Source organism: Phalacrocorax carbo, chromosome 5 (assembly GCF_963921805.1).
Source record: "Phalacrocorax carbo chromosome 5, bPhaCar2.1, whole genome shotgun sequence".
In the NCBI taxonomy this organism is placed as follows: Eukaryota; Metazoa; Chordata; class Aves; order Suliformes; family Phalacrocoracidae; genus Phalacrocorax; species Phalacrocorax carbo.
This window is the reverse complement of record NC_087517.1, coordinates 5,876,248-5,889,544: the sequence shown is the minus strand read 5'-3', so window position 1 is coordinate 5,889,544 and position 13,297 is coordinate 5,876,248. Positions and strand designations below refer to the sequence as shown.

General features: G+C 38.0%; 1 protein-coding gene across 1 annotated transcript in view; it reads right to left on the bottom strand.

The window, feature by feature from the left end:
- LRP1B (LDL receptor related protein 1B) overlaps positions 1–13,297 on the bottom strand; it is a 761,744-nt gene that overhangs the window by 581,646 nt on the left and 166,801 nt on the right. The window contains exon 2 of the mRNA XM_064451033.1: positions 1,441–1,566. Coding sequence (XP_064307103.1) covers positions 1,441–1,566 — 126 coding nt within the window. The remainder of the gene's footprint in view (positions 1–1,440; positions 1,567–13,297) is intronic.

Genomic DNA, 13,297 nt, shown 5'->3' with positions numbered 1-13,297 from the left:
CAAAGGGGAAAGTGCTTCCAAGAGGACCAGGCTGGCTGATGACAGGAAGAGTGTGGCCTTGCTTTCCCACCACATCCCCCTTTCTTCAAGCCATCAATAACTTTCAAAGGTTAAGTTTTTAATAGCCATGACTTTGAATGACATTACTGAACACAGATCATATGGTCCAGTATAATAAAGATGCAAAGTTCTTGAGAGGAAAATATCACGGCATCCAGCAGGCTGCTGGATTTGGAACTATGAGTTAAGTATCAGGAGGTAAATTAAAAACTGTGTGTGTGACCATTTTTGTGCTCTTATCACAATATGCATTAGTTAGCAGAAAAAAATTTAACTGCAGATTTTAACACTATGCTTGAAAATATTATATTATAAAGGACAGTAATCAATCATCAGTGCAGTAATAAAACCTTAACTGTACCTGATGCTTACAACTACAGCATTTGGTTTTTGAGAATCCCAAAGTGTTTCAAAGGTGGCTAATCAGAGCACCCTCACCACAGCCCCGGAGGCAATTTTCCTATCTGTTCTGGAGAACAAGTGCCAGAGCAGGAAGGTTGCAATCATCACTGCAGTGTTTGCCCAGACAGAAATGGTTTCCAGACATCTTGAATTTCTGTCCATCGTTTTAAAGATTAGACTCCTCAATACTGTCTGATGTTTGAGGTTCTCTTTTCTTTTAGCACTAAGCCACGTTTCTAGCCTTCCTGATTGTCGGTATTGCTTTGATACAAAATGCACGGTTCTTCTCTTGCATTAAGTGATTATCCTGGGGATAAAATCAGGAAACTCCCTCGTTTTCCTCAGAACGCAGGAAACAAGGGAACATTAAGATTTAATATCACCTCATCAGTATTCTACAAGGCTGATAAGAAAAAAAAAAAGTTTGTAAGGTTGCTACTCCGGCCTTCAGAAGCTCTTAGCCACGTTAAAAAGAACAAGGTCTCTTACCATAATGAAACATGTTCTATTAAGGTTTCCCTCATTTTCCTTTCTTTGCTTTTCTCCCTCACAGTTTTTACATCTTCTTTCATTCCTCCCTTTGATGTTTGCATGCTTTTCATAGTTTTGTTGAAAATATTTTGCACTATTCATTTCCACCCCACCTCCCCCTGTTTTAGTGGAATACATTTTTCCTGTGTCTGACTTTGCCTCTGCCCTCCACAGCTCATTTACAGCTCACCGAGAGCACAGGGAACATATGCTCTGGTGACAGTGTTCATTACAAAGCGGCACGTGAACAAAACACCTTCCATCTCTTCCATTTCTTTTGTCTCTCACCTACACAGTGAATGTAACCTGTTGCCCTTGATATGAAGATTTATTCAGGATTTATTAAAAAAAAAAATTGAACCTGTCCTTTCAGTTGTATAGTTAGTGCAACTATAAATGTTACCATTAAAAGGAAGATAAAATAAGAGTGACTCCTTCTTTACTTACATGTGTCTAAAGACTCATCTGAATCATCAGGACAATCAGGCTCTCCATCACACAGCCAGTGCTCGGAGACACAAGTCACACGATCATGACACAGAAATTCTCCTACGTCACATAACTGATGTTCTTCTGAAAACAAGAATGTTTTAGAATGCACTGATTAAAAATGAAGGAAAATAAAGTGGCACAATGAAAATGAAAAGTGAAAATAAAGCGATTCTGAAATCAGAAATCAAAGCAAACAATAGAAACAATGTGAAGTAATAACTCAATGAGCTATCCAATGCCCCTACTTAGGCTGCCTTAACATCCCGTTTCAGTAGGAGCATCCTAGAACCATTCCAACCAGACACGAACAGCATTAGCATGAACTACCTCTATGAAATAGAATTTTAAGAAATCCTATTTTTCTCTATTTCACCATGAAGTAGATTTGTTCCCTATAAAGAAGTCAATAAGCTTTAATTTCCTATTATCAGCAGGGAAGTACCCCATTCTCCTCTCCTGTCCCAAAAATATTTTCAAATTGTTGTTTCAAGTAATCATACTTTCAAGGATGTACTTTTGTAGGCAAAGGTCCTTTTAAATATTTTTTTTTTTAGAAAATATCTCTTTAGGTACCTATTTTAATGACCAAATCCTATCTCAGGTTTATATAAAAATGATTTTACATTTCATGCGACAAAGTTACAGACAAAGGATTTAGTTATTTACAGTCAACACTGAGGCACCTTGAAAACAACAGCCTTAAAAAGAGGGCAATTCTGGAAGCCTGGTGCACCCAAACTACCTGTTGGATTCAACTACTAAAGTCTGATGTCCTTGAGATCTAGAGTTAATTAACTCAAGACTACTGCATCATTAATTAATGTAAACCTATTCTAACATTAATTAAAGCTCACAAAGTCTCTGTGCAATATATTATATTCATTTCATCAATACATAAATTGCAGTAGTGCCTTCCACAAGGCTACATTGCAGATCGCTGGGAAAAGGCTTCTTGATTATTCTTACACTGATACAAGCGAGAAATAACTTCACTGGAGTCAATCCTGTTAGGAAGATATAAAACCAGGTATAAATAAGGAGACAATTAACCCCATTCCACTTGTAGATCTATCCATCGGTTTAGTTCATACCAGAACCCAACGGATACTGTTACTTTTTTCCAGCCCGCTGTAGGTCCGTGCCCCGAGCACCGCGAGTGTCAGTGCCTGCTGAACCGGGCTGCTCTCCTGAAAGACCTTCATTGCTGCCACTTGTGAGTAAGTGCCTCGACTTTTCCAGAAGTGTTACATAATTCATTTCTTAGTCCGATATGTCAACCAGCAATTAGCACGATAACAAGAAACCACTGCTCCTCAGAACATCTCCGCTGGCCCTCTGAACAAAACATCTATTACGCAGACACCATATACATCATAGTGTGCTGTCTAGCCGCTGGAAGATGTGTTTCTAAACACGCTTTTAAAGCTGGCTCAGCTTCAGAGGAAGACTCTTACGGCACAAGTTTTGGGATGTTTATGTTTTATTATTCTAGGAAATAAGAATGGGAACAATTTGTTGAAATTAACCTGTCATTTCACACGTGCACACCTCGTTTCCAAGGTGTCTCTCAAACTATTGACGGCTACAGTTTCAAATGAGTCAAAGTTGCAACTGTTAATGTAGATAAGCTTCATATTGCTTAACCTAGCTACAACACGGCTTCTATAGCGGTGTAGGAATCAAAGCATTTTCGTTTCATTTTAATTCCTTGCATTTACTACAACAGCAAACAGTGCTCAGTCATTTCAGTTGTGTATCTCTGTAAAAAATGAGTGACTGGGTAATTAGAAGTTTAAGTTTACATGCACGTGAAGTGGCTTTCTTAAATCTTTCAGGGAGACGATTAAAGGTCCTGCTTTGATAGCGCTTCTTGACAAACCATCTTGGAAATCAGGAAGAGGGAGAGAGTTTGGCATGTTTCAGCATGTCAAAGATATACAGAAGTATGAGCAAAATCCATATGAAGAAGTGTTTGGGGTTTTTTTTATCATATTGAAATCTGCAATAGAGATCTGTTTCTTTATGGAAACGTTGCACTACAGCATGAACTGTAATTTTCTGTGTAAATCATATATCTTTGTTACGAACCTGGGAATATTAAAACTAGCACAAAACCAGTTATCTACCACCATGTCCACTTATTTATACCACTCAAGAACAATCATTTCTCAGAGCAAAAAATAGTTGTAATGGCTAACTTCATTAATTAAGAATCATATGATCAAATTGTTTCAAATTAGATTTTTCTAAATGTAATTTTTTTATATATTTCTGAACTAATAGCTAAGTGAAAAAAAAATTTAATTAATAACTGTAAGAATGTAAAGTTGTGAAAACATTTATACAGTCAACTTTACTCATATAACTGGTTAAGTTTACTCAAGTGACTGGTTCTCCATGAACCTAACCAATTACCTACATGCAAAATACCTACAGAAAAAGAAATCTTGTTTCTTCCCTAACTGGCTAAAAGGAGAAATCAATGCTGTCATTTATACCCCAATGCAATACTCCAAGTCTAATTACATACTGCAGCAAGCAGAGCCCAGTGTTAAGAAACCCACATTTGAAGCCAATGAAGAATTTCAATCCAGTTTGTAAACAAACCTTACAGTGATGCCAATGAAATCATGGTGAAATGTGCAGAACCGCTTTTTTGGAGCTTTTTGGTGCAATATCTATATCAAACCCTGTCCGTAAGTCCTGTGGCTGTCACCGAGGAAAGCCCAGCAGTAAGGGAGGAAGCCGGTATGAAAGGAACAGATCCCCATTCTACATAGTCCTTAATATCACTCCCTTGGAAATGTAACATTTAAGGGAGAAAGACAACCAGTAAAGCCACACTACCATTAATTTAAAGACCATTCTCCTCTGCAACATGTCCTTATGTTTTATACTTTTATCTGTAATAAAACCCCTTTTCACTACTCAATGGCAATGGCCAGTCGAGAGGCACCCAAACCACGCAACTGCCAACTGTAATGAACAGGAATCCGACAGAAACCTCTGAATGACACCAAAAACGCCTGAGTAATGGCATTCAGACGAGGAGCTGTATGGAACGGGGAAATATCCTGTCACCATGCTCGAGTCTGACACAAAAAACTGGGAGGTTGTTGATGGGAAATAAGATATTAAGCTTTTTTTTTGGAGGAGGAGGAACATGTATGCAGCACTCAGTAAGCACTGTTGTTGGTGATAATCCCTTCCCTCTTAACACACCAGGTTCTTCTAAAGCTGCAGATGGTCACATATGTCTACACAAATAAATCTTACTTTTTCGTTTACTGTGGGCAAAGCTTACAAAAAAAGGCCTAACTGGACACAAACAAGTTTTAAAAAGCTATTTCTTACATAACTCACTTTTGAGAGTGTGTAATTGGAAAAAAAAAGGTTTATTTTCTACATTTTTTAAAAAATTGAAATAATTTTGCTATTTCAATACAACTAAACTCTTGCTTGAATTTTATTCAACGGTACCAAAATTATGGAGATCTAAGCTTTTTATATTCTCTACCTTGGGAAAAAACGAGCAGAGTGAAAAATCCACTAAATTATAAACACTGAAAAATAGATCTTGTTTAGAATAAAGCAGCCTAATATTAGCTCAGGGTTCTACTGGCTCTGAAACCGCTTTTTCAAACTGTTTTCTTTTGCATATCTATAGATGTATCTTTATTTTCAGCTGTTATCTTTACAAAATTAATTGGACCAGTTAATTGTAAACAAGCACTAATTAGTGGGTGCTTTTTTTAAAAAAAAGCACTTCCTAAAAATTGGTCATCTAAGAAGGCCTTATAAGTGAAGAAAACAGTTCTTTTCAGTGACACCTCTCCGCACACTGTTTCCTTCTGTATTATGTGAGCTGCGCAGGCAGGCTCCCAGCGGATGAGAAAATTCACATTTTTAACATACCAATTCTTTGAGATACAGAGCAGATGGTTAGAGATCATCTCTCTGTGGGTAAATGAAAGCTTTGCCTCCCTAAGGACAGTACTCCTACCCAATGTTGCAAACACCTGGCAGGGCCTCTTAGAAGGGAAGGTTCAAAAATAAAAACAAAACAAAAAGTAAAAAAAGCCAATGCCTTAGTTTTAAAGTCAATGTTTCTAGAGCCAAAAATGTGGGGTTTAGGGTTTTTTTTGGGGGGAAAGGAGTTGTTTGGTTTGGGGAGGGTTTTTTTGTTGATGTTTTGTTTTGTGGTGGTTTTTTTTTTTCCAGGATGGGCATATTTTCAAGAGGACAAAGCCTAAAATCTCCATTAGAAAGGCAATTACAATTATGATTTATGCAATTACACTAAACTTGGAAAAACAGATTTCCATTATGTGGTTAATAGACAAGGCGGGGGGAAAACCAGAGCACAAGACAGTGGCCAATGTCTGCCTACAACAGGAATGCTCCTATTTTAATGAGGCAGTTGCCTCCATAAACATGCATTCAGCTCCCAAACGATGAGGGATAAAGATCCCTGCCCGTGATCAGGTTGAGTGGAAGAGGTCAACTGTATCTGGATCTTATTGGAGGGAATGCAGCAATGAAAAGCAGGTCAACAGGGTGCTTGAAAGGAACTCTACAGGAGATAACATGTATATAATTGTTTCTTCAGTTCTATCATGAGAATGTAAATGATTTGCTGTGAATCTAATTAATATCTGCCCTCCTCAGGGAACCAGATGCGCAGAGAGGCTGTTGATTTCTAGAATCATTTTCCTCTGCAGCCATCAGCACTGTCTCGACTGTCAGAAGTCCATCGCTTGGGCTCTACAGATCTGCCAGGCTTCTGCTATGGTCTAGGTGACCCCACCACCCCGCTTAGACGGCTGCTGCTTGGTGTGCTGTCTTCAGAGCACTTCAGTCTCCATCTGCTAAAAGCACCGGACAGCCTGAAAAAACAAATCTCCCACATGGCAATGCACTTCAACAAGAACAAAACTCAGCCTAATAAAGTCTTGATCTGTTATAGCAGGGAGTCTGCTCATTAGGCTTTCACTAAATATTCATAAAAACCACATGTGCACACTAATCCAAAAAAACACGCTCAAATAGAAGTTTTTGAATGATATAGCACTATATGAGTGATTGTTTCGGGATGAGAGATCATCATAACATGAACTTTAAGAGCTTTAATAAAAATAGCTTAAGATTAATTTGAAGTAAGACAGTTTCATTAATACAATTAAATTTTGCACTCAGATATATTTTTACCATGGTTCAAGTGAAACAAAAAACTTTGGAATTTCCAGTTTCCTCTCCTTTTTCAAGAAAGGAAAAGGGCAAGACAGGCACACACAGAATAGGGGGATGTGTGTGTAAACATGCTTTCCTTTTCAGTATGGGAATGGAAAGATCAAGGAAAGAACCATGAAAACCACAAATAAAAAAGGTAAACACCTACAAGTGCTCAGCTGGTTTGTCCCCAACTGCGTTCCCAGAAAAAACTCCCAGGAAAGACGGGAATTGCCTACCAAAACAGCATTATTTTTTTTTTCAGAAGCAAAAGAGTAGGAAGACTGAGAAACAGTGGAAAGGCCAATAAGAGGGATCAGAAAAGTGTGATCCAGCTGTACATTTTCATTCAGATCCACTGATGACTGCATCACCCGTCCGCATGACCAGGAACTTCTACCGATGATAATAAATCCATTCTGCCATGTTTCAGGGATATTATGCAACCAAAAACTTGCACTTTTAAGTTCTTAATTAGTTTTGCTTTGATTTTAATTAAGTTATCTTCATTACAAGAGCTTAAGAACGCAGAACTTTTTTTCCCCCTCTCAAAAGCATGTTTTCCATTTGGGATTTTCTTTGATCTCTCACTGAAACATGGAAGGGTTTGCAGATTAATTTCTGCAAAATTTACTCAAAAGTTGAAAAGTATATTCCAGTAGTAATTTATGATGGAATTCATCATATGCTAAAACCTAAATTACTGTAACTGAAAGGGAGATGGGAAGAAAGAGCATGCACAGCACTTCCTACTTATGACTTTACAGACTTTTATACAATATTTTTCCAACCTTTTATACCTTTTGAGTTAAATCTACATTTTTAGAGCCCAGCATACAGTAAAACATTAATGTTGTGGCTGTGCTAAACTTCAGACAAAATCCCTGTACTGAGTGTTGCAAAACAGTAAACAGAGTTTTACATTCAGAGTATATAAAAAGAAGTTATTTATTTCTGTCCTACCCAGTTCAGTACAATGCTGGGTTCAAAGTCAGAGTGTATCATTTTATTCACTGGTTCCAAAAATCTCTCTCAAGATCTACCAGACCCTGATTCGTGCTTCTGTGGTGGAAAGGGGCTTAACCAGTTGTGGGTATGGTCATATGTATATAGCATTCCTAAACAGGAATGTGTTTATTCAGTACCTGGCGTATTAGTTATCACTTACTCAGCCTTCACCCATCAACTAATTGCTTTATCCATAAGCAAACACATGCACAGGTACCAGCCACTAAAAGCACCATATATTCAGTTTATGCTACATATCTGGAAATGCCACATGCGAGCTTTTCTCAGTCTGCACATCTTCCCCCCCCAGCAAGGTCACAGACATCTTTAGAGTCTGGTCAGTCTTTTGACTGACATCAGACATCCAGCTTCTCAGCCCAAAACCTAGGCCATAAATACTCATGCTTGAATTCCTTATTTACATCACACAGCTACAATAATTCTTTGTACTTTTCAGACTTGCTCAGTGCTACTATAACTTACGGATCAGTCTGAACTACTGTTAGAGATCAGTATTAACAAGACAACTGGAAATATCCACTGTTTCATACAAAACCTGAAGTATTTTTGGAGGTGGGCAGGTGATAAGTCAAGGGGAAGCCTTGGTCCTCTCATTTTTGCTCTTCCTTTGACAAAAACATGTTTCCATTAAGGGGGTTGACCCCAAGTCCCCTCCCGTGGATTTGAACCAGAGGAGGTTATTATTCAGCCTTGATCTGGCACACTTTACAGATAGAGAAATCTAAGAAATATTCAGATAATGAGAAAGACCCAAATATTCCTGAGACAATTTTTACCTAATCAGCAAAGGGTCACACGAAAATATGTATTTCAGCAAACTACAAAATGACACGATAGTGATGTTCTCTAATGACACAAAAATACTACAGAATAGCCCGATGCCTTCTTTAATACAATAGAGATATACTAATAGAAAAACATTACCTGTAATCTTGTCATTTGCCAATCCCTACTCCAAGTAGCCCTATATCGACACGAAGGTGAAGTCCCAACAAGTTCACAGTTACCTTTTACCTCCTTGAAAACCAGAGGAAACACGCAAACACACTCCTCAGGGTGAAGCTGTCCTTCTTTCCAGCCAGCCTTAGCCTGGATGTTACTGTCAGGATGGAGGGTCAAAGTGACCATCACTTATCCCGCTATCCATGCGGAATGACAAGCCCCACAACAGAGTCAACAACGTGCCCGTTCGGGTGCTGACAGCTAGACAGTGCCAGGGTGAACGTGAGCAAAAATGCTCTCATTTGTGGAAAGGCCTCAAAGGTTTCCACTGAAACAAGCCTTCTCTCCCATGGTCCAGAAAAAAATGTCTTTGAAGAAACCATTTTTATGGAAAGTGAAAACCTCTGAGCCTCTCCATCTTGGTCTTTGTTAGCACAAAGTGTTCATGCTGCTATCATTTCATTTGCTCTGGTATGAGCCTCCTTGTCAGGAGGAAACGGTTGCAACAGAAGTCTTAAACTAAAAATTTGCATAAGTAAAAAACTAGTCTTTATAAGGAAATGTGAGGATCTTGGCAGGCACCTCACAGGACAGCCAAGAGCTCATATATGAGGACAGTATGTGCTTCCTAGTCCAAGTACATACCTTGATAAGCAACAAAAACTTTCTCATGCAAATGAAATTCTAGGAGAGATGCCTTGCTTAACACATTTTTTGTACACATACATGCTTGCTGCTTCTTCAGGAAGCTCAGAGGAGAAAAGACTAAGGCTTTCAGCTACTCCCAGGATCAAATCTCAAAAAGGTCTGACAGACAAACTCCTGAAAAGCAGAAGAAATGAGCAGAAGGATTGGGACTGAGAACAAGTCACCCAGAGCCGATTTCAAACCCAATTTGTCGCAGCGCGCCACTTGCTGTGCCTCTCAGCAGGACTTCAAATGAATCCTTTTATCTGCTATCTGCGGTAGCTGTTTTCACTTGGAAATATCCAAGTTACACTTTTAACTTTGCGAGTTGCAAAGTTTCCAAATTTAGTTGTAATGCTTTCATGGCAAAATGGCTACTTTTTCATAAAGTAAGATGGACATCCCAACCTGAGACAAATTATTTAAATAAATGCCATACACAATATTTTCTCTTTTGAAAGCTGAAAACATTCATTACATAGCTTATTACAGTACCTTTGATAAGTCTTCTGTTGAACAGATGTTCTATCATTGTGAATTTTCACATACTAACACATTTAGCAAATATTGGAAGATAATTAATTTAGATAAATTTTATATACCAAAAGGTAATCAATGATGTCATTGTTTTAATTCAGTAGTTTTATTACTATGTAAAACATAACAGCACCATTTCCTTTGAATTTTTCAGAAAGACATCTGCCCAAGCAAGGAAGATAAAACACATCTAAACTGTTGCAATATTTGAAGATACCAGGAACACTGTAGGAATTTAAAAAAAAATTCTGCTTTGTTTATCAACACTTTGAATAAAAGTAAAGTTTTAAGTCTTCTTTTAAAGTATAGATAACTTCATGAAGAAAAGATACAGCTAGGTAAGATGTAGGTAATTCAGATGACTGTATAATGGGAAAACAAAGTTATACTTAAAAAAAACGAATAAAAGAAGTATAACCAGCAAGTTATCGTAAAGGAAGACAAAACCCTAAAGCGGTATGAGAGAACCTGTATGGTAACTGAACTGAACTGAACTATTTTTTTTTGCTTTCTCTTTTATTTCCCTAGAGAAGGATGTTGAGGCTTTATCATCACTGGTGGTTGATTTGCTTGTTTGCTTTGCTTTAGGACTCAAGGACTAATTTTATTCCTTTTGCCAAAAATTACATTTTCAATATTGTACCAGACACTTTAATCCTGATATTGTACAGTTTTCCAGCAACTAAGTGGTTTGTTCAAGAAAAATCCCAAGAGCTCATATAGTCTGTTACTTCTTTTGGACTCAGTGGGCCCTCCTCCCTTCCCTCCCACCCCACCTCCTCCCTTCCCTCCCACCCCACCTCCTCCCTTCCCAACCTCCCCTGGGCCTCAGGAGCAACAGGGGGTCATCAGCGACTTCAGAGAATCTCAGAAGAGGCAGAACTCACAGTGACCTCATGAAGTTACCCAGTCCAGCTCCTTCAATGTAAAGCACAGTCTCGTTTCCTAAGACCTACCTAGCACACCGTTAACAATGCAGTTCTTAAATCCCTCAGTGAAATTTCTGTCCTCCTTAGCTCATCTATTCCAGTACTCGGCTACTCTTACAGAGAGAACATTTGCCATAACAGGCAGCCTTGCTGTCATTACAGCAATCAGATAATATTTACCCAGGTCTGAACTGCCACTTACAGCTCACACTTCAGCGCAGTAACGCGGGGCTATCCATCTTCTCCACCCGCTCTTTTGTCGTTCCATTGCCAATCATTTAATACTAACTGCTCTGCTAACCATGATCAGTGTCACGGAGATAGTGGCCGAGTTTGATGGATAGCAAAGCCGGTTTTTATCCCGCAGCGATTAATGTAACGGCCTGGAGGTGATGTATGGAAGATCTTGCGACTGGCACACAACTGAAGTACACAAATATAGTACGTAATGACACGGAGGGTGGCAAAGTACGAGAAGTGAGAACCAAACTCGTGGAGAAAACCTTACCAGAAGACAATAAATGTTAAGATATATTTGCAGCTAGGAAGGAACCCAGTCCTACCATACTCTCATAGCCAGGAGTGGCAAGCCTGCTGTCACTAAACATAGCTCGGAATTATCCCACTTAAAAATGACATGAAATAATGATGAACAGGTTTTGACAGCAGATGGAAGCCTATCACATAATTCAATTTTAATGACCAGAGAAGTCTTAAATATGAAGGGGGGGGGGGTTGTGCAGCAAGACATTTATATGAAACAAAACAGCCAAATATGCCACCGTAAGCAACTACATATGTTTAATACATGTTCGTTTTATTTTGGAATAATTAATCCACAGGGAAATGGAGTTAGACTATAAGATATCCTTATACTAAACTCAATGATTAAAAGGATGAAAGAACTAGCAGAAAACCAACTTTAAATTGTTTTCTAAATACAGCCTACATACACAGCTAAAAGGAAAGTTTTATTACCAGGGTTAAGTATTCCACTCCAACTGGATGCTGCATAACTTTAATTCCCCCCCCAAAAAAAAAGCTCAGAACAAATATTAAAGATGTGGTAGCAACTTTAGAAACTTGCCACAACAACAACCAAAAAAATATCTAATTTTCATATAAATCATTTTAAAATTTACTCCAATCCTACAAATGGCTTCATATTTATGCTGGGCTCTACTGAAGTCGTATCCATTATCTTAAATAACTCCAATCAACAGTTCTAAGTTAAACTGCAAGAATTAAATCAATGGCACACCAAAGGGTCACCTTATATAGGCTTAACTGCAATTTAACAGTTGGGAAAGTAGGTAAATCTGTGACCTTCTGAAGTTCAGGTCTGACTTTTTTGATAGAGTGATCCAAAACTGATCCAAGACTGATAATTTAAGATGTAATTTAGAAACATATTCATTGAATAATAACTTTCACACCACTAGAGAACAATATATTGTGATGTTGGCTCCTGCTGTCAGTATGTCTTGAATGTGAATATCTGAGTAGGAAAAATTATTATTTAGAGGCCAGAATATGTAGTATTTAGTAAAAAGTTACTACTGGGAAATTTTAAATGGCATTTACAAGGACAGCCTGTATACTGTCTAAAAAGGCAACGTTACAATGGATCATGTCAAAATAATGGATGGAATTCATATCTGAATTACCTTTCTGCTTTGTAAAAATATAGCCACTGCACATGCACATTGCATCGCCTAGAACAGCACAGTGTCACCCAGCTACCTACAAACAAGTTTTGAAACTACCCCTGCTCGGATTTATTATCCCACACAGCACAGTGGGAATAGCACTGGGTGAGTTATGTGAGCCTTGAGTAACGGCGCGCAGGATTAATGAGCACATATGCCCATTTGCTCCTTGGAAACAAGAAGGAAACAGTCAAAGCTGTGACACTAGGGAGAAGAGTTGAGTTGATAAAAGGATGAGAAGAGCATCACAGGCCTCAGGTATGGACTGATAACAAAATCTTTTCTTTTTCAAGCAAGCTAAGAATCACCCATCTCTGATGAGAGCTTTCTTGCAGGGAAGAGCTCTTGTCTTAGGTTGCATTCTAGGATCCTCGTTGGTTCATCATGCAAGGAAAACCAATTGCTATCGCTCTGAATTATTTAATATTATACAAAAAATTATTATAAAAGTGTATTTATTAAATGTTTTGAAACATTAACATATTTTTTAAAAATCATGTTTATAAATTAAGTAGTGATTGATTCAAAGGCAAATCAAAACCAAATAATTATCAGTTTAGATAATTATTTCTTTGGCTTATTAAGGTGAAATTCTATTATCCTTCATGAATCTTAACTTGACTTTTCAAAAATACTGGAAAAAGACAGATACCAAGACAGATATAAGGGAAAATAAAGACAACTTCTGGTACAATGTATTCAAGCAACCTTGTCGAAATCATAAAAAGAGTTTATTGCCAACACAGGTGG